This window comes from Erythranthe guttata, chromosome 5 (genome assembly GCF_056151865.1).
Source record: "Erythranthe guttata isolate IM_541 chromosome 5, IM_541, whole genome shotgun sequence".
NCBI lineage: Eukaryota > Viridiplantae > Streptophyta > Magnoliopsida > Lamiales > Phrymaceae > Erythranthe > Erythranthe guttata.
The window spans coordinates 2835732-2854980 of NC_142537.1; the positions used below are offsets into that span (position 1 = coordinate 2835732).

Below are 19249 nucleotides of genomic sequence, written 5' to 3' on the forward strand. Positions count from 1 at the left end.
CAAAATCTTCCAATTAAGACGGCAAGTCTCCGAACAAAATCATAACCTATGTGGTCAACATCTCAAGAAAACGTATACAATTTACCAAATCGGGGTCGTAAATTTTTTTTTTTCAAATAATTAGTTGAGATTTTACACCATTTGCAGACAATTTACCTTACAAAAATAAAATCATTAGAGCAGAAACTTCCATTCCAATGAAAATAGACTCAGGCATATATATAAAGATCAAGGGTAAAAAGGTCATTTCACATAAGTTTTAATTAGGGTTTTCTTATTACATGACTTTCAGCGAATTAAGAAAGTACGGCGGCTACTGAAAATCATTTCGAGGCACTGTCAGCAAATCAATCACCCCTTCATCGAATTCACCGCCGTTCTTCTCTCTCTCCCCCAAAATCTGTGTTTCAATCAACAATCCTCCTGTAAGAACATTTCATTTCTAGGGTTTGTATATATATATAGTTCTGATTTTCCGAATTAGGGTTTGGGTTTATTTAATTATTTATTACAGGAATGAAAAGGGCAAAGGAAGAAGAGGGCTCGATCTCCATGGACAGAATATCCTCCTTGCCAAAAGAGATCCTGCAGAGAATTCTGTATCTCCTCACCCAAGAAGAAGCCACCGGAACCTCGATTCTGTCGAAATCGTGGCGCCACGTTTGGCGCACTCGCCTCAATCTCGTTTTATCCGACGCCGATTACTTCAAAGACAAGGGACAAGAATTCCTATCCGTCGTCGACGAGACGCTGCAGGGGTACCTCGATCAAGGCGTGTGCCTGGAGGAGTTCCACCTCTGCATGTCGAACCACGTGTCGGTTCCGCTTCTCGAGAAATGGATCCCGAGACTGGAACCGATGGGCGTGCACGATTTCCGTCTCTACGTTATTTCGAGACGTGAAGTTGGGGAAATCGTAGATATTCCCGTAGTCTTCGAAGCCGAACCCCTCACGCTTTTGTTTGTGTTTAATTGCGATTTGGGAAGAAATGTTCCCGAGAATATACGGTTTGTGCGTCTACAAGTACTTCACCTCAAAAACGTCGTGATCGAGCAAGAGATTTTCGATAAGATAGCCTCGAGCTGCGGTTCGCTTACCGATATGTGGTTCGAAGAATGTAAAGGGTTGACAAATATAAAGTTGGACAATGAGCTTCACAAAAATCTCAAGAACTTCACATTTATTAATCACATCGCCTATAGTAAAGACGAATGCATGATCGAAGTCGGTGCCCCGTCTCTCGAAATGGTCAAGATTTACGGCAGCAGGATTCGGTTTCTCGGCCACGAGTTCTGTAATCTCAAGTCTTTATGTATAGCGAACGCGGTACTCTCTAGCGATTTGGTCGAAGAATCTCAGGTGTTTTTTATCGATGCCCCGAACATGGAAGTTTACGAGTACACGGGACCCGTTATCCCGTACGTGTCTTTCGCACCGACTTCCGGGAAGTCGACTTTGAGGCTGTATATGCGGGACGACGACGCGGAAGATGCGCAGTCGTGGTTCCTACGGCTGAGTAAATTGCTCCAGGGTTTACGAAAGTCCGAAATTTGTCTGAAAATATTTCATCTCGCCCGTTTCGATCTGCGCATCGAAGAAGGCATTTTAATGCGCGACGCGATTAGTGGTGGTAATAAGCCGGTTGTGGTGGAGAATTTTATACTGGAGATCAATCATTTCTCCGCGTTTCCGTTTGTATTAAATGGTTTGTTTTGTATTTGTCGTCCGAAAAACGTAACTCCGCACAGAAGTTGCTACAAAGAAACGGAACTGGAGGAACTCAGTGAGTTTTTCCGCAAAATCAAAAAGATGATAGATAGCGGAAACCGAGAAATCTGGCGAGATTTGGAGGGGTTAACCGTCGAACGTTTTAATCGGGTTCAACAAGAATGGCAACCTGTAATTAATGTGGCGAAGTTGCCGGAATCTATGTTTAAGGAATTTCGGGTTCGATTGAAATGGAGTGATCGAGATTAAATGTGAGTCCACTTCTAATCTTTAGAATCATAGACAACGAAAAAAAAATCATTTAAACATTTTTTCTGTGAATTTATTGACTTTTAAGACGTGTTCGTTTGTTGTATATAGTTCGCTTGTTTACGATTTTTGTTAATTCGAGCACTATTTTCATAAATTTTCGATCGTACTCGATTTGAATTGATATTTACCTTTGATTGCTGAATTTTTTTAGGGTACGTTGTGCCTCGTTTATGCGTTGGAGTAGGCTTCTCATGCAGGCTGGTCAATACATGATAATATATAAAATTTAGTTCAGCTTTATATACTCGTTGAACAATGTGGTATTCAACGAAACACGATCAATCTGAATTTGATATTCATTATATATATACAAATCATAACTTCCTATATGTCGTTCGATTACGGCTTGTGTCTCCATTAATTCTTTTGATCATAATATTGACTAACAACAAAGATTTGTACCTAGTCGGATTAGTTGCACTACTTTTGCCTTTTCGCCTTTATTTACGAAAACGACTAGCTAACTCTCTCTGAAATTCGACGATTCTACTTTCAATTGGCTTTTTTTTTTTTTTTTTTTTTAATTTATATATATTTCTGATTTTTGTTTGAACCCAAGCTAAGCATTCTTGTTATTACTCGATAAATGCAGGGCGTTCGGTTCGACCCGGAAAGCATCTTCACTAGCGAAGGCAAGACCGTAATCCAGAATTTTATGAAGCTGATTGAGAGTAAAGAAAGCTGAATCCGACGAGTGTAATGTTGTATGTGTGAAAGGGAAATTACATTTTCATAGTCGAATTTTTCGTCAATATTTTTATAATGACTTCCTTATCTTCCGAGACTGAGAAATCGATCTCTTGGGAAAATTGTTGAATTGTTTTTTAAGACATATATGTTGATTAGCTTGTTGTTTATTATGACAATTTCTTGATCCATTATGGTTTATTTCTAATGATAAAATACATTGTTATATACGTGTCGTATTGCAATGCGCATACGTACGAATAGTTATTTGTTAATCGTGCATAGGTACGTATAGGGTGCATTATGTTGCGTGAGGCATAATTTGATGGTGTACTTTGCCGTTTTTGAAATTTCATCGTGCGCCGCTAATCAATGTGGATGTTGGTTGTGTGAAACGCAATTCACTCGGTTTTTTTTGTTTGATTTGGTAAAAAAAAAGAACAGGATAAATAGCATTTTGCCGTCTGTACTTTTGCCCGTTTTTCATTTTCACCCTATTTATCTCAATTATTGTAAAGATGAGTAATATTAGAAACTAACATAGCAAATAGTTGTTTACGTATACCACACAAGCTTCTCGTTCTTCACCTCCATTCTCGTTTTCCTATTTTGAGGTGGGAAAGTGCAAAAAAGGCCTTTATGAGAGCCAAGTGCAACACATTTATATATTACGGAATCGATGACCAAGCGATCATTTGTTTACTGTATAATACAACACAAAAATAGGTTTTTTTTATGATTTATTTAGCATGAAAATCTTTAGGGTGTATTAGGGTTTGAAAGATTTCAGCATATAATTACCAAGGTTGAAATTTTTTTAATTTAGGGTTTGATTGGAGGGCTCCAGCTCCATGAACAGAATTCTTTATTTCCTCTCCCAAATAGATGTTGTTCGAACATATGTATTGTCCAAATCATGGCATAACATTTGGTGTACTCCCCATAATCTCGATCTTGATTTTTCATACCCCAACTTCAAAGGAAGCCGTCAAGAATTTCTATTGGTTGTCGACAAGACTATACAGCTAAACTGTAATTAAAAGCTGTGTTTAGAGGAAATTTCGCCTTCGAATAAACCTGCTAGGCGAAGATTACTCGGATCAAGAATCGATTTTGCTGAGTAACCGTCTCCGCCTTCGCTTGCAATGGAGTGAAGCTTGTGAATCGAGTTCTACTCTTAATAACATTATTTAAGTAAGGTTTCCAAATAAACTCTTTATTCAATTCCTTTAAGCTCTCAATCATCTTATAAACTATTTTTAACATTTTATAAGCTCAGTCAAACAGGCTCTAAATAAGCTCGCAAATTGAGCCTCGGTCAAAACTAGTCGAGGGTTTTAAACTATATATGCTCACTATTAGAAGCACTTGAATTTTCATGTTGTGTTTGCTTCTCCAGCACCACGAACGTACGTAACTAAACTCTGTAAATAAAGTATTTTTTCGTTTCTTTTCAACAAAATCATACCGTAAGCGGTCAACACCCCAAGACAACGTATCCTATTTGCCGCCATCCCCACCAAATCGGGATCGAAAATATATTTTTCTTCAAATAATAACTAGTTGAGATTTAACACCATTTGCAGACAATTTACCTTAGAAAGATAAAATAAACTTCTATTCCTGCTCAATCCAGGTTGTCTGAAAGAGTTCCTTCAATGAAAATTGTTCAGGGGTAAAAACGTCATTTCACATAAGTTCTAATTAGGGTTTTCTTATTACATGACACTTTCAGCAAAATTAAGAAAGAACGGCGGCTACTCTTAACCTAATGAAAATCATTTCAATTAACTGTCTGCAGCAAATCACCTCTTCATCGAATTCACCGCCGCTCTTCTCTCTCTCCCCCAAAATCTGTGTTCCATTGAATTAGGGTTTCTACACTTCTGATTTTACCAATGGCATTTCATTAGGGTTTGGTTTATTTATTACAGGCATGAAAAAGGCAAACTCAGATCGCCGACCGGAATCCATGGACATGCTATCGGAGTTGCCGAAAGAGATCCTGCAGAGAATTCTGTGTCTCCTCTCCCAAGAAGAAGCTGTCCGAACCTCCGTCTTGTCGAAACCCTGGCGCTACATTTGGCGCACTCGCCCCAATCTTGTTTTTTCCGACAGCGACAATTACTTCAGAGGTAAGGAACAAGAATTTCTATCCGTTGTGGACGAGACTTTAAGCGGATACCTCGATCAAGGGTTGCGCTTGGAGGAGTTTCACCTTCACATGTCGAACCATGTCTCGGTTTCGCTTCTCGATAAGTGGATCCCCAAGCTCGAATCCATGGGCGTAAACGATTTTCGTCTTTACTTTCTTTCGAAACATGAGGTTGGTGGGATGGTCGATTTGCCGGTGGTCCTGAAAGCCGAACCCCTCACGCTTTTGTGGCTGTATAATTGCGATTTGGGCCGGAATATTCCCGAGAAGATACCCTTTGTGCGTCTACAAGCACTCCGCCTCCAAAACGTCTCGATCGAGCAAGAGATTTTCGACAAGGTGATATCGAGCTGTGCTTTGCTTGCTAGTATGTGGTTCCAAGATTGTATAGGGTTGACAACTATCAAGTTGGAGACGAAGCTTCACAAACATCTCAAGCAGTTCATTTTTATTAACGACGTCACTTATCAAAAAGACGACTGCAGCATCGAAATCAATGCCCCGACTCTCGAAAAAGTCAAGATTTTCGGCAGTAAGATTCGGTTTCACGGCCGTGAGTTATGTAATATCAAGTCTTTATATCTAGCGAACGTGGATATCGCCATCAATTCGGTCGACAGATCTCCGGTGTTATGCGTTGATGCCCCGAACATGGAGTATTACGAATACACGGGGCTCGTTATTCCATCCGTCTCTTTCGCCCCTTCTTCCGGGAGATCGAATTTGAAACTGTACATGCGGGACGACGGTGTGAACGACGCTCAGTCGTGGTTCCTCCGACTAAGTGCGTTGCTCCGTGATTTACGTCGGTCCGAAATCACTCTGCAGATTTTTCATCTTGCGCGTTTCGATCTGCAAATCGAAGAAGATATTCTAGTACGCGACAATATTAACGGTGGTAATTATAAGCCGGTTGTGGTGGAGAATTTCAGGCTGGAAATCGGCCAATTGTCGTTATTTCCGTACGTATTAAGTGGTTTGTTTTGTATTTGTCGTCCGAGGAAAGTAACCCCGCAATGGTTAGGGAAAGGAACTTGGACCGACGAAAGGAAACAGAAGGAAGCCGGTGAGTTCTTCGGCAAATTCACAAAGATGATCGAAAATGGAAACCGAGAAATCTGGCGGGATTTGGAGGGTTGCACCTTTGAAGGTCTCAACGAGATCCGGCTGGAATGGCAGCCCTTTGAAGTGACGAAGCTGTCGGAAACTGAATTTACGGAGTTTCGGATTCAAATGAAATGGAGTGATCAAGATTAATGTGAGTCCACTTCTATTTTTATTTGGCTTTTAATTCAAGCACTATTTTATAAACTTATCGACGCACTCGTTTTTAATTGGTGTAACGGTATGGTTAATTAGACTTGTATTTAACTTCGATAAATCTGATTTTAGCTGCGAAACCTGGAAAAAAAATAATTGTATTCATTGTTGAAAAACATGTTCCATTAAATGAATACAAATCGTAGCTTCCGATAGGTCGGTCGATTAATATTATATGACGACTTTATGTGTTTATAAGAGTTGGATAAAAAATATATATATTTTTTCCAAATATGGATTGTGGCTTGATTAAACCCTAGTACGCACATCGTTATAATTTGAGCTACATCGACGTCGCTTTTTTTGTCTATAGCGATTCCACGAGAAGTATGACGAGACCATATATAATAAAGGAGATTCTACGACCATTATTATTATTATTATTTATTTTTTTTTTTTTTTTTCCGTTTTCTGATTTTTGCTCGAAAACTAAGCTAAACACCCTTGTTATTACTCGATAAATGCAATGCAGGGCGTTCGGTTACAACCGGAAAGCATCATGACTATAGCGAAGGCAAGACCGTAGTGCAGAATTCGATCAAGCTGATAGAGAGAGAAATGAAGCTGTATCCAACAAGTGTAATGTTGTATGTTTGTAAGAGAAACTACATTTCATGGTTGAATTTTTTTCTTCAATGTTTTTGGATGTTTGTATTGAACTAAGTTGAATTAAACCTTTATAAATTAAATGACTTCCTTTATCTTACCTGATATAGATTGCATTATGCTGTGTGATATATATAATTTGATCGTGTGTCATTTGCCGTTTCTGAAATTTTAGCGTGCGCCGCTAATCAATGTCGATTTCGGGGCGTGAAACGCAGTTCACTCAGTTTTTAAGTTTGATTTTGGTGAAACAAGAAAGAGTAAATAGCATTTTGCCGTATGTACTTCGGTCCGTTTTTATTTTGCCACCTTGAAGAAAAGGTTGAACGATCGCAGCAGAACTAGTTTTTTTGTGCCACGTTGCCAAACGAGTTTTGATGCGATCGTTCAACCTTTTCTTCAAGGTGGCAAAATGAAAAACGAATCAAAGTACAGGCGGCAAAATGCTATTTACCCTTTCTTATTTCACCAAATCAAACATAACAAATGAGTGAATTGCGTTTCACACCCCGAAATCGACATTGATTAGCGGTGCATGCTAAAACTTCAAAAACGGCAAAGTGCATGCGGCAAAATGCCATGTTTTTGTTCCACATTTTTCATTTATTCTCTTATTCCTTCTCCATTTTCTTCATTAACCACATCCCCCAAAACACCTTGGAGTTGCCAAATTTACATACCTCACGAGCTTCTCGTTTCTTCACCTCCATTTTTATCGTCGAGAATTGGACCAAAAATACGCATTTGGAGCAAAGTGCACCGAGATATATGTTTTGAAGGGGACAATTTCATTTTCCTATTTTGAGGGGAGGAATTGCAAGAAAGGCATTTTTTAGAGGGCCAAGTGCAACACCTTTATTATGGAATTTATGGCCAAGTGATTGTTTATGTTATTTTAAGATACGTCAACTTTTGAGGGGGCAAATTGTTATTTGGTAAATAGAAGAATACTTTACAGGGATACTGTGATCAAAGGATGTGCCTAGACGAATTTCGCCTCGGCATATCGTCGGGCGATTATTCGGATCGTGAATTGGTTTTGCTTCTCGATAAATGGATCACATTACTCACGACGAGTACTATGGGCGTAAAGGAGTTTCAGCTTTCGATTCTTTCGAAAAATAGCGTTCGGGGAATCGTCCATCTGCCGGTAGTTCTAAAAGCCGAAGCCTTGAAGCTTTTGTGGCTGTATGATTGCAATTTGGGACAGAATATTCCCGAGAATATACCCTTTGTGCGTCTACAAGTACTTCGCCTCCAATGCGTCTCGATCGAGCAAGAGATTTTCGACAAGATAATATCGAGCTGCCATTTGCTTACCGATGTGTGGTTGCAAAAGTGCGAAGGGTTGAAAACTATTACCTTGGAGAAGAAGCTACACAGATATCTCAAGCACGTCAGTTTCGTCAGTCACGAGACGAATGCATCGTCGAAATCGACGACGTCGTCCCGACCCTCGAAACGGTCCACATTAAAGGATGCAAGATTCGGTTTCGCAACGTTAGATTCGGCAGTCTGAAGTCTTTGTATCTATCGGATGTCGAAATCTCCACCGATAATTCCGTCGAACAATCTCAGCAGCCGTGTATTGACGCCCCCAACGTAAAGTATTTTAAGTATACGGGATCTTTTATCCCGACCGTCTCGTTCGCGCCAGCTTGCATGAAGTCGAATCTGCAACTATACATGCGTGGTTGTGACGGTCAGCCGTGGTTCCTCAGACTAAGTCAACTGCTCCGGGCTTTACGTCGTTCCGAAATTTCTCTGACTATCGTTTGTTTTTCCCGCGACGAACCGCAAGTCGAAGAAGAGATTCTAGTACACGACACTATTAATAATAATGGTGGTGGTAATAAGCCTGTTGTGGTGGAGCATTTGACTCTGCACATTCGCCGCCATTTGTCTTCGTATTTATCCGTTTTAAACGGTTTATTTTGTATTTGTTGTCCGACAAACATAAATCCGAGCTGGTTCTCGCAAGGGCATCGGAACAAAGAAAAGCAACTGAAGGAACTCGGAGAGTGTTTACGCAAGATCGAAAAGATGAGAGAGAGTGGAAACCGAGAAATCTGGCGAGATTTGGAGGATTTTACCATTCAAGGATATGACGAGAGCCGACGAAAATGGAAACGTTTACAGATGGCGAATTTGTCGGTATCTGGATTTTCGAACTTTCGGGTTCGATTGCAATGGAGTGATATATCAAGATTGTGAGTCCACTATACAAATATTTAAATTTGATTGTTAAAAAAAAGTTATGTTGTATGATTTCTTTCTATAGAAACAAAATTTATAGTTAATGGAGATGCGGGGGATCGAACCCCGTGTCTCTCGCATGCAAAGCGAGCGCTCTACCATTTGAGCTACATCCCCATTTGTTAAAGCTTTACTTATGCAGTTATATAACCAAAACCTCAAAATAATTCAATACAAAAAACCGGAAAAAACGAATCAGAAGGAAAGCCACTCAATATCAGAGCCAGGTTTCGATCCTGGGACCTGTGGGTTATGGGCCCACCACGCTTCCGCTGCGCCACTCTGATTATGTGTTCATGTTGAAGCTTTTAGTTTAGAACAATGCCGATTACATTTTGGACATGGGAAAAGCTCCATGCAATGCTTTGGTGGATTGACCCCGACGATCTTCTTTGATTTGTCTTTCGTTTTTCGTAATTAATACACGTTATACCGGGCCAACCGGAATTTTCCTATAGCTCCCCACAAGCCACCATCGTCTTTCGTTTTTCGTAATTAATACACGTTATACCGGGCCAACCGGAATTTTCCTCGTCTTTCGTTTTTCGTAATTAATACACGTTATACCGGGCCAACCGGAATTTTCCTATAGCTCCCCACGAGCCACCATCGATCACTGACCGCCTAAACAGAACAAATGGAGAATGGAGAAGAACAAACCTTTTCTTCCCCCTTTTTTTCCTTGTTTATATAAAACCGGTTTTGTTTCCCGTTTTCTGACCGGAACAAAATAACTAGCTAGGTGGAGATCTACACATCAAAGATTGCGCGCGCTCGTTGAACCAACGATTCCAAATATATGTGCTGATGCATGAAAGCATATATATTATCATCCATTATAAAAGGCAAATTTTCTGGATACATATAATATATAGGCAACAATAATGAGATTAGTGCATATAATTTGCTGCAAATGTACATTGGTACACACCAATATGGAGATGCGGGGGATCGAACCCCGTGCGCTCTACCATCTGCGAAGTGAGAGAGTTGGTGAGGAAATTGCATGTTATCGCTGATTTATTAATTTAAACTTCTTGATTTTTCTGAACTTTCATCTTTTGAAATTGGTGTAACAGTAGCATGTATTGAAACTCTAATTCACACTCCTATTGCTAGCAGCCTATCCACATTTCTGTTTTTCAAAAATGGTCCTATTAAGTATAAAAACTATAGGACAAAATGCACTTTGTCCCCTATAAATTTCTGTTTTTCGCACTTTCCCCTCGTAAAAATAAAAAAATGGATATTCCGGCTTTGAAATATTATATTAATTGCACTTTGCCCCATAAACCAATTTTGAGGGCATTGTGCAACAAAAATAACATTTTAAAGGGGCAATGTGCAACAAAAATACTAAATTCCGATGAATAATCCATCGGAATTTTGCTATCGGGTCAATGTGCAACAAGAATAATATTTTGAAGGGGGACATTCACTTTTAAAATTTTTGAAGGGGTAAATTGCGGAAATTAGAAATTTACAGGGGTGATGTGCCAAGATCGGGTTTGGCAAGATTTGGAGGATTTAACCATTGAAAGTTTGAATGAAAGCGGACAAGAACGGCAACCTTTAAAGGGTAGCGAAGTTGTAAGTATCTGCATCGTTGCTCGACTTTGATGGTATCTGCTTTCGGCTGAATAACACAGGGAAGCTTGTGAGTCGACTTCTTATAAAACATGAACTTTTTGCATTTGATAATTATCTTTAAATTTTCTCCGTTTACTCTATTAGTACTTCACAGTCGTCGTAATAACTTAGAGTTATTTCAGAAATCAGTTAACTAAAACTTATTCAGTTGAGTGTAATATCTTTTCTTTTTTCCGTTATATTTTTTCGGAACATTCCATAATCTTCAACAATTATCTAAATCGTCAGCAAATTAATACAAGACGTGCAACACACGCCTACCTACTTAGTTTAACTAAAATATGCAAATAAGCTCTCTATTTCTTGTTAGTTGAGTTTTGTAGTCAAGCTTTCTAACTAATGAACTAAGCTTTTAATTAAAATTAGTTGAAATGCATATTTAATTTGTCTGCTAAGTAATTAAGCTCTCCAAGTAAACTATATGGTCTAATCTTTATAAGTAAAGTTCTCCAAACTAATTAAGGGTTTTAAACTATGCTAATAATAGAGAAGTACTTGAATTTGCATGTTGTTTGCTTCTCCTACCATGAACGTACGTACGTACGTAACTAAACTCTGTAAATAATGTATGTTTTTGTTTCTTTTCAATTAAACTCTCCGAATAAGCTCTCGAACTAAATTTTTATATATATTTGATATTTTGTAATTAAGTAAAACTCTTCACATAGAGAGTGAATATATGCTTAAGGACCTCTTTTCCAAGCTTGCTCAATGAGAAATTTATGATCCAAAAATTACTAAAAACTCCAAAGTCTTCCAATTATCCATCTATTGGCTCATGAATTCATAAAAATTAAGACGGCAAGTCTCCGAACAAAATCATAACGTGTGTCGTCAATATCTCAAGAAAACGTATACTATTTACAAAATCGGAGTCGGAAATATACATTTTTCTTCAAATATTTAGTTGAGATTTCACACCAGACAATTTACCTTAGAAAGATAAAATAATTAGAGCAGAAACTTCTTTTCCCAATGAAAATAGACTCAGGCATACATATATCTGATCAAGGGTAAAAACGTCATTTAACATAAGTCTTAATTAGGGTTTTCTTATTACATGACTTTCAGCGAATTAAGAAAGTACGGCGGCTACTGAAAATCATTTCGAGGCACTGTCAGAAAATCAATCACCCCTTCATCGAATTCACCGCCGTTCTTCTCTCTCTCCCAAAATCTGTGTTTCAATCTACAATCCTGTAAGAACATTTCATTTCTAGGGTTTCTATATATAGTTCTGATTTTCCGAATTAGGGTTTGGGTTTATTTATTTATTTATTACAGGAATGAAAATGGCAAAGGAAGAAGAGGGCTCGATCTCCATGGACAGAATATCCTCTCTACCAAAAGAGATCCTGCAGAAAATTCTGTATCTCCTCACCCAAGAAGAAGCCGCCGGAACCTCGATCCTGTCGAAATCGTGGCGCCACGTTTGGCGGACTCGCCCCAATCTCGTTTTATCCGACGCCGATTACTTCAAAGACAAGGAACACGAATTCCTATCCGTCGTCGACGAGACCCTACAGGGTTACCTCGATCAAGGCGTGTGCCTCGAGGAATTCCACCTCTGCATGTCGAATCACGTGTTGGTTCCGCTTCTCGAGAAATGGATCCCGAGACTCGAGGCGATGGGCGTGCACGATTTCCGTCTCTACGTTATTTCGAGACGTGAAGTTGGGGAAATCGTAGATATTCCCGTAGTCTTCGAAGCCGAACCCCTCACGCTTTTGTTTGTGTTTAATTGCGATTTGGGAAGAAATGTTCCCGAGAATATACGGTTTGTGCGTCTACAAGTACTTCACCTCAAAAACGTCGTGATCGAGCAAGAGATTTTCGATAAGATAGCCTCGAGCTGCGGTTTGCTTACCGATATGTGGTTCGAAGAATGTAAAGGGTTGACAAATATAAAGTTGGACAAGGAGCTTCACAAACATCTCAAGAACTTCACTTTTATTAATCACATCGCGTATAGTAAAGACGAATGCATGATCGAAGTCGGTGCCCCGTCTCTCGAAATGGTCAAGATTTACGGGAGCAGGATTCGGTTTCTCGGCCACGAGTTCTGTAATCTCAAGTCTTTATGTGTAGCGAATGCGGTACTCTCTAGCGATTTGGTCGAAGAATCTCAGGTGTTTTTTATCGATGCCCCGAACATGGAAGTTTACGAGTACACGGGACCCGTTATCCCGTACGTGTCTTTCGCACCGACTTCCGGGAAGTCGACTTTGAGGCTGTATATGCGGGACGACGACGCGGAAGATGCGCAGTCGTGGTTCCTACGGCTGAGTAAATTGCTCCAGGGTTTACGAAAGTCCGAAATTTGTCTGAAAATATTTCATCTCGCCCGTTTCGATCTGCGCATCGAAGAAGGCATTTTAATGCGCGACGCGATTAGTGGTGGTAATAAGCCGGTTTTGGTGGAGAATTTTATACTGGAGATCAATCATTTCTCCGCGTTTCCGTTTGTATTAAATGGTTTGTTTTGTATTTGTCGTCCGAAAAACGTAACTCCGCACAGAAGTTGCTACAAAGAAACGGAACTGGAGGAACTCAGTGAGTTTTTCCGCAAAATCAAAAAGATGATAGATAGCGGAAACCGAGAAATCTGGCGAGATTTGGAGGGGTTAACCGTCGAACGTTTTAATCGGGTTCAACAAGAATGGCAACCTGTAATTAATGTGGCGAAGTTGCCGGAATCTATGTTTAAGGAATTTCGGGTTCGATTGAAATGGAGTGATCGAGATTAAATGTGAGTCCACTTCTAATCTTTAGAATCATAGACAACGAAAAGAAAATCATTTAAACATTTTTTCTGTGAATTTATTGACTTTTAAGACGTGTTCGTTTGTTGTATATAGTTCGCTTGTTTACGATTTTTGTTAATTCGAGCACTATTTTCATAAATTTTCGATCGTACTCGATTTGAATTGGTATTTACCTTTGATTGCTGAATTTTTTTTAGGGTACGTTGTCCTCGTTTATGCGTTGGAGTAGGCTTCTCATGAAGGCTGGTTAATACGTGATTGTATATAAAATCTAGTTAAGCTTTATATACTCGTTGAACAATGACGTATTCAACGAAATACGATAAATCTGATTTGATATTCATTATATATATATATACAAATCATAACTTCCTATATGTCGTTCGATTACGGCTTGTGTCTTCATTACTTCTTTTGATCATAATATTGACTAACAAAGATTTGTACCTCCTCGGATTAGTTGCACTACTTTTGCCTTTCGCCTTTACTTACGAAAACGACTAGCTAACTTTCTCTGAAATTCGACGATTCTACTTTCAATTGGCTTCTTTTTCTTTTCTTTTTTTAATTTATATATATTTCTGATTTTTGTTTGAACCCAAGCTAAGCATTCTTGTTCTTACTCGATAAATGCAGGGCGTTTGGTTCGACCCGGAAAGCATCTTCACTAGCGAAGGCAAGACCGTAATCCAGAATTCTATGAAGCTGATTGAGAGTAAAGAAAGCTGAATCCGACAAGTGTAATGTTGTATGTGTGAAAGGGAAATTACATTTTCATATTCGAATTTTTCGTCAATGTTTTTATAATGACTTCCTTATCTTCCGAGACTGAGAAATCGATCTCTTGGGAAAATTGTTGAATTGTTTAAGACATATATGTTGATTAGCTTGTTGTTTATTATGACAATTTCTTGATCCATTATGGTTTATTTCTAATGATAAAATACATTGTTATCTACGTGTCGTATTGCAATGCATACGTACGAATAGTTATTTGTTAATCGTGCATAGGTACGTATAGGGTGCATTATGTTGTGTGATATATAATTTGATGGTGTACTTGCCGTTTTTGAAATTTTATGCGCCGCTAATCAATGTCGGTTTTGGGGTTTAAAATGCAATTCACTTGTTTTTCATGTTTGATTTGGTAAAAAAAAGGGTAAATAACATTTTGCTGCCTGTACTTTTGCCCGTTTTTCATTTTCACCCTATTTATCTCAATTCTTGTAAAGATTAATAATATTAGAAACTCACACAGCAAAGAGTAGTTTACGTACCTCACAAGCTTCTCGTTCTTCACCTCTATTTTTATCGAAAATACACATTCGGGGCAAACTGCACCAGAGTTGTATGTTTCGAGGGAGACAGTCCCGTTTTCCTATTTTGAGGGGGGAAAGTGCAAAAGGGGCTTTATTAGAGAGTGAAGTGCAACACATTTATTACGGAATCGATGACCAAGCGATTGTTTATTTACTGTGTAATACAAAAAAAGAAGGTTTTTTTATGATTTATTTAGCAAGAAAATCTTTAGGGCGTATTAGGGTTTGAAAGATTTCAGCATATAATTACCAAGGTTGAAAATTTCTTAATTTAGGGTTTCATTGTAGGGCTTCAACTCCATGAATAGAACATCGGAGTTGCCGAAAGAGATCTTGCAGAAAATTCTTTATTCTGTCCTGAAAAGATGTTGTTCGAACATCTGTATTGTCCAAATCGTGGCGTAACATTTGGTGTACTCGACCAAATCTTGATCTTGATTACTCGGAAGATCAAGAATAGATTTTGCTGAGTAACCGTATCTGCTTTCGGTTGAAATGGAATGAAGCTTGTGAATCGAGTTCTAAGCTTAATTACATTATTCAAGTAAGGTTTCCAAATAAACTCTTTATGCAATTCTTTTAAGCTCTCAATCATCTTATAAGCTATTTTTAACATCTTATGACCTCAGCCAAACAGGCTCTAAATAAGCTCGCAAATTGAGCCTCGGCCAAAACTAGTCGAGGGTTTTAAAATATGCTCACTATTATTAGAAGTACTTGAATATTCATGTTGTATTTGCTTCTCCGGCACCATGAACGTACGTACGTAACTAAACTCTGTAAATAAGGTATCTTTTCGTTTCATTTTCAACAAAATCATAATGTAAACGGCCAACACCTCAAGAAAACGTATACTATTTACCAAATCGGGATCGAAAATATATTTTTCTTCAAATTATAACTAGTTGAGATTTTAACACCATTTGCAGACAATTTTACCTTAGAAAGATAAAATAATTAGGGCATAAACTTTTATTCCTGCTCAATCCAGGTTGTCCGAAAGAGTTCCTTCAATGAAAACTGTTCAAGGGTAAAAACGTCATTTCACACAAGTTTCAATTAGGGTTTTCTTATTACATGACACTTTCAGCAAAATTAAGAAAGAACGGCGGCTACTTTTAACCTAAAAAAAATCATTTCAATTCACTGTCAGCAGCAAATCACCTCTTCATCGAATTCACCGCCGCTCTTCTCTCTCTCCCCCAAAATCAGTGTTTCATTGAATTAGGGTTTCTACAGTTCTGATTTTCCCAATGGCATTTCATTAGGGTTTTGGTTATTTATTACAGGCATGAAAAAGGCAAACTCAGATCGCCGACCGGAATCCATGGATATGCTATCGGAGTTGCCGAAAGAGATCCTGCAGAGAATTCTGTGTCTCCTCTCCCAAGAAGAAGCTGTCCGAACCTCTGTCTTGTCGAAACCCTGGCGCCACATTTGGCGCACTCGCCCCAATCTCGTTTTTTCCGACAACGACAATTACTTCAGAGGTAAGGAACAAGAATTTCTATCCGTTGTCGACGAGACTCTACGCGGATACCTCGATCAAGGGTTGCGCTTGGAGGAGTTTCACCTTCACATGTCGAACCATGTGTCGGTTTCGCTTCTCGATAAGTGGATCCCGAACCTCGAATCCATGGGCGTAAACGATTTTCGTCTTTACTTTCTTTCGAAACATGAGGTCGGTGTGATGGTCGATTTGCCGGTGGTCCTGAAAGCCGAACCCCTCACGCTTTTGTGGCTGTATAATTGCGATTTGGGCCGGAATATTCCCGAGAATATACCCTTTGTGCGTCTGCAAGTACTCCGCCTCCAAAACGTCTCGATCGAGCAAGAGATTTTCGACAAGGTGATATCGAGCTGCGCTTTGCTTGCGAGTATGTGGTTCCAAGATTGTAAAGGGTTGACGAATATAAAGTTGGAGACGAAGCTTCACAAAAATCTCAAGCAGTTCATTTTCATTAACGACGTCACTTATCAAAAAGACGAATGCAGCATCGAAATCGACGCCCCGACTCCTCTCGAGAAAGTCAAGATTTTCGGGAGTAAGATTCGGTTTCACGGCCGTGAGTTATGTAATATCAAGTCTTTATATCTAGCGAACGTGGAAATCGCCATCAATTCGGTCGACAGATCTCCGGTGTTATGCATCGATGCCCCAAACATGGAGTATTACGAATACACGGGGCTCGTTATTCCGTCCGTCTCTTTCGCGCCGGCTTCCGGGAGATCGAATTTGAAACTGTACATGCGGGACGATGGTGCGAACGACGCTCAGTCGTGGTTCCTCAGACTAAGTGCGTTGCTCCGGGATTTACGTCGGTCCGAAATCACTCTGCAGATTTTTCATCTTGCGCGTTTCGATCTGCAAATCGAAGAAGATATTCTAGTACGCGACAATATTAACGGTGGTAATTATAAGCCGGTTGTGGTGGAGAATTTCAGGCTGGAAATCGGCCAATTGTCGTTATTTCCGTACGTATTAAGTGGTTTGTTTTGTATTTGTCGTCCGAGGAAAGTAACTCCGCAATGGTTAGGGAAAGGAACTTGGACCGACGAAAGGAAACAGAAGGAAGCTGGTGAGTTCTTCGGCAAATTCACAAATATGATAGAAAACGGAAACCGAGAAATCTGGCGGGATTTGGAGGGTTTAACCTTTGAAGGTCTCGTTGAGATCCGACTGGAATGGCAGCCCTTTGAAGTGACGAAGCTGTCGGAAACTGAATTTACGGAGTTTCGGATTCGAATGAAATGGAGTGATCGAGATTAATGTGAGTCCACTTCTATTTTTTTTCGACTTCTAATTCAAGCACTATTTTATAAACTTCTCGAACGGACTCGTTTTTAATTGGTGTAACGGTATGGTTAATTAGATTTGTATTTAACTTCGATAAATCCGATTTTAGCTGCGAAACCTGGAAAATAAAAAATCATTGTATTCATTGTCGAAAAACATGTTTCATTAAATGAATACAAACCGTAACTTCCGATAGGTCGGTCGATTAATATTATATGATGATTTACTGTCGACTTTTCGTGCTTATAAGAGTTGGATAAAATATATATATATTTTCCAAATATGGATTGTGGCTTGATTAAACCCTAGTACATATCGTTTTAATTTTAGCTACATGGCCGTTGCTTTTTTTGTCTGTAGCGATTCAACGAGAAGTATGACGAGACCATAATATAGGAGAGAGATTCTACTACCATTATTATTATTATAATTTTTTTCCCTTTTTCCGATTTTTGCTCGAAAACTAAGCTAAACATTATTGTTATTACTCGATAAATGCAATGCAGGGCGTTCGGTTCCAACCGGAAAGCATCATGACTATAGCGAAGGCAAGACCGTAGTGCAGAATTCGATCAAGCTGATAGAGACAGAAATGAAGCTGTATCCGAGAAGTGTAATGTTGTATGTTTATAAGAGAAACTACATTTCATAGTCGAATTTTTTCTTCGATGTTTGTATTGAACTAAGTTAAATTAAACCATGTTTTTGGATGTTTGTATTGAACTAAGTTGAATTAAACCTTTATAAATTAAATGACTTCATTATCTTACCTGATATAGGGTGCATTATGCTGTATAATTTGATCGTATGTCATTTGCCGTTTTTGAAATTTTAGGGTGCGCCGCTAATCAATGTCGATTTCGGGCATGAAACGCAATTCACTCATTTTTTAAGTTTGATTTGGTGAAACAAGAAAGAGTAAATAGCATTTTGCCGTTTGTACTTTGGTCCGTTTTTTTCATTTTGCCACCTTAGGGAAGAAGATTGAACGATCGCATCAGAACTAGTTTTTTTGTGCCACGTTGCCAAACGAGTTTTGATGCGATCGTTCAACCTTTTTTTTAAGGTGGCAAAATGAAAAAACGAACCAAAGTACAGGCGGCAAAATGCTATTTACCCTTTCTTGTTTCACCAAATCAAACATAACAAATGAGTGAATTGCGTTTCACACCCCGAAATCGAAATTGATTAGCGGTGCACGCTAAAATTTCAAAAACGGCAAAATGCCATGTTTTTGTGCACATTTTTCACTTATTCTCTTCTTCCTTCTCCATTTTCTTCATCAACTACATCCCCAAAAACACCTTGGAGTTGCCAAATTTACATACCTCACAAGCTTCTCATTTCTTCACCTCCATTTTTATCGGCGAGAATTATATCGGGAATACGCATTTGGGGCAAAGTGCACCGTGTTATATATTTCGAAGGGGACAATCTCGTTTTCCTATTTTGAGGGGAGGAAGTGCAAAAAAGACATTTTTTAGAGGGCGAAGTGCAACACCTTTAATAAGGAATTGATGACCATGCGATTGTTTATTTTGTTTTAATATAGGTGTAGTTTAGATATTTCATAGTTTAATTTATGTTAAGATATTTTAAGATAAGTTAACTTTTGAGGGGGCAAATTGTTATTTCGTAAATAGGAGAGGAGTTT

At 38.9% G+C, this 19249-nt stretch overlaps 4 protein-coding genes and 2 non-coding genes across 6 annotated transcripts; 4 read left to right on the forward strand and 2 right to left on the reverse strand.

Annotated features, from left to right (window-relative positions):
• Positions 1-306: 306 nt before the first annotated feature.
• On the forward strand, positions 307-2918 carry LOC105966038 (putative F-box/LRR-repeat protein At5g41840). Its single transcript, XM_012990579.2, has 3 exons — positions 307-425; positions 515-1979; positions 2633-2918. The coding sequence occupies exon 2, from the start codon at positions 517-519 to the stop codon at positions 1975-1977; it is 1461 nt and encodes a 486-aa protein (XP_012846033.2). The 5' UTR covers positions 307-425; positions 515-516; the 3' UTR covers positions 1978-1979; positions 2633-2918.
• Positions 2919-4470: 1552 nt separating this feature from the next.
• LOC105966043 (FBD-associated F-box protein At5g56370-like) lies at positions 4471-6913 on the forward strand. The gene is made up of 2 exons (XM_012990583.2): positions 4471-6140; positions 6675-6913. The coding sequence occupies exon 1, from the start codon at positions 4664-4666 to the stop codon at positions 6137-6139; it is 1476 nt and encodes a 491-aa protein (XP_012846037.2). The 5' UTR covers positions 4471-4663; the 3' UTR covers position 6140; positions 6675-6913.
• Positions 6914-9108: 2195 nt separating this feature from the next.
• TRNAA-UGC (transfer RNA alanine (anticodon UGC)) lies at positions 9109-9181 on the reverse strand. Its single transcript has one exon. It is a non-coding gene; the product is annotated as a tRNA-Ala (tRNA).
• A 98-nt stretch (positions 9182-9279) lies between these two features.
• TRNAM-CAU (transfer RNA methionine (anticodon CAU)) lies at positions 9280-9351 on the reverse strand. Its single transcript has one exon. It is a non-coding gene; the product is annotated as a tRNA-Met (tRNA).
• Positions 9352-11787: 2436 nt separating this feature from the next.
• Positions 11788-14437, forward strand: LOC105966036 (putative F-box/LRR-repeat protein At5g41840). Its single transcript, XM_088818558.1, has 3 exons — positions 11788-11913; positions 11999-13463; positions 14116-14437. The coding sequence occupies exon 2, from the start codon at positions 12001-12003 to the stop codon at positions 13459-13461; it is 1461 nt and encodes a 486-aa protein (XP_088674684.1). The 5' UTR covers positions 11788-11913; positions 11999-12000; the 3' UTR covers positions 13462-13463; positions 14116-14437.
• A 1454-nt stretch (positions 14438-15891) lies between these two features.
• On the forward strand, positions 15892-18369 carry LOC105966046 (FBD-associated F-box protein At5g56370). Its single transcript, XM_012990587.2, has 2 exons — positions 15892-17569; positions 18102-18369. Exon 1 carries the CDS (start codon positions 16090-16092, stop codon positions 17566-17568), a length of 1479 nt encoding a protein of 492 aa, XP_012846041.2. The 5' UTR covers positions 15892-16089; the 3' UTR covers position 17569; positions 18102-18369.
• The last annotated feature ends 880 nt before the right edge of the window (positions 18370-19249 follow it).

Bases quoted from the DNA above. Each gene is read 5' to 3' on its own strand.
- LOC105966038 (XM_012990579.2), top strand. From the start codon at position 517: ATGAAAAGGGCAAAGGAAGAAGAGGGCTCGATCTCCATGGACAGAATA.
- LOC105966043 (XM_012990583.2), top strand. From the start codon at position 4,664: ATGAAAAAGGCAAACTCAGATCGCCGACCGGAATCCATGGACATGCTA.
- LOC105966046 (XM_012990587.2), top strand. From the start codon at position 16,090: ATGAAAAAGGCAAACTCAGATCGCCGACCGGAATCCATGGATATGCTA.
- LOC105966036 (XM_088818558.1), top strand. From the start codon at position 12,001: ATGAAAATGGCAAAGGAAGAAGAGGGCTCGATCTCCATGGACAGAATA.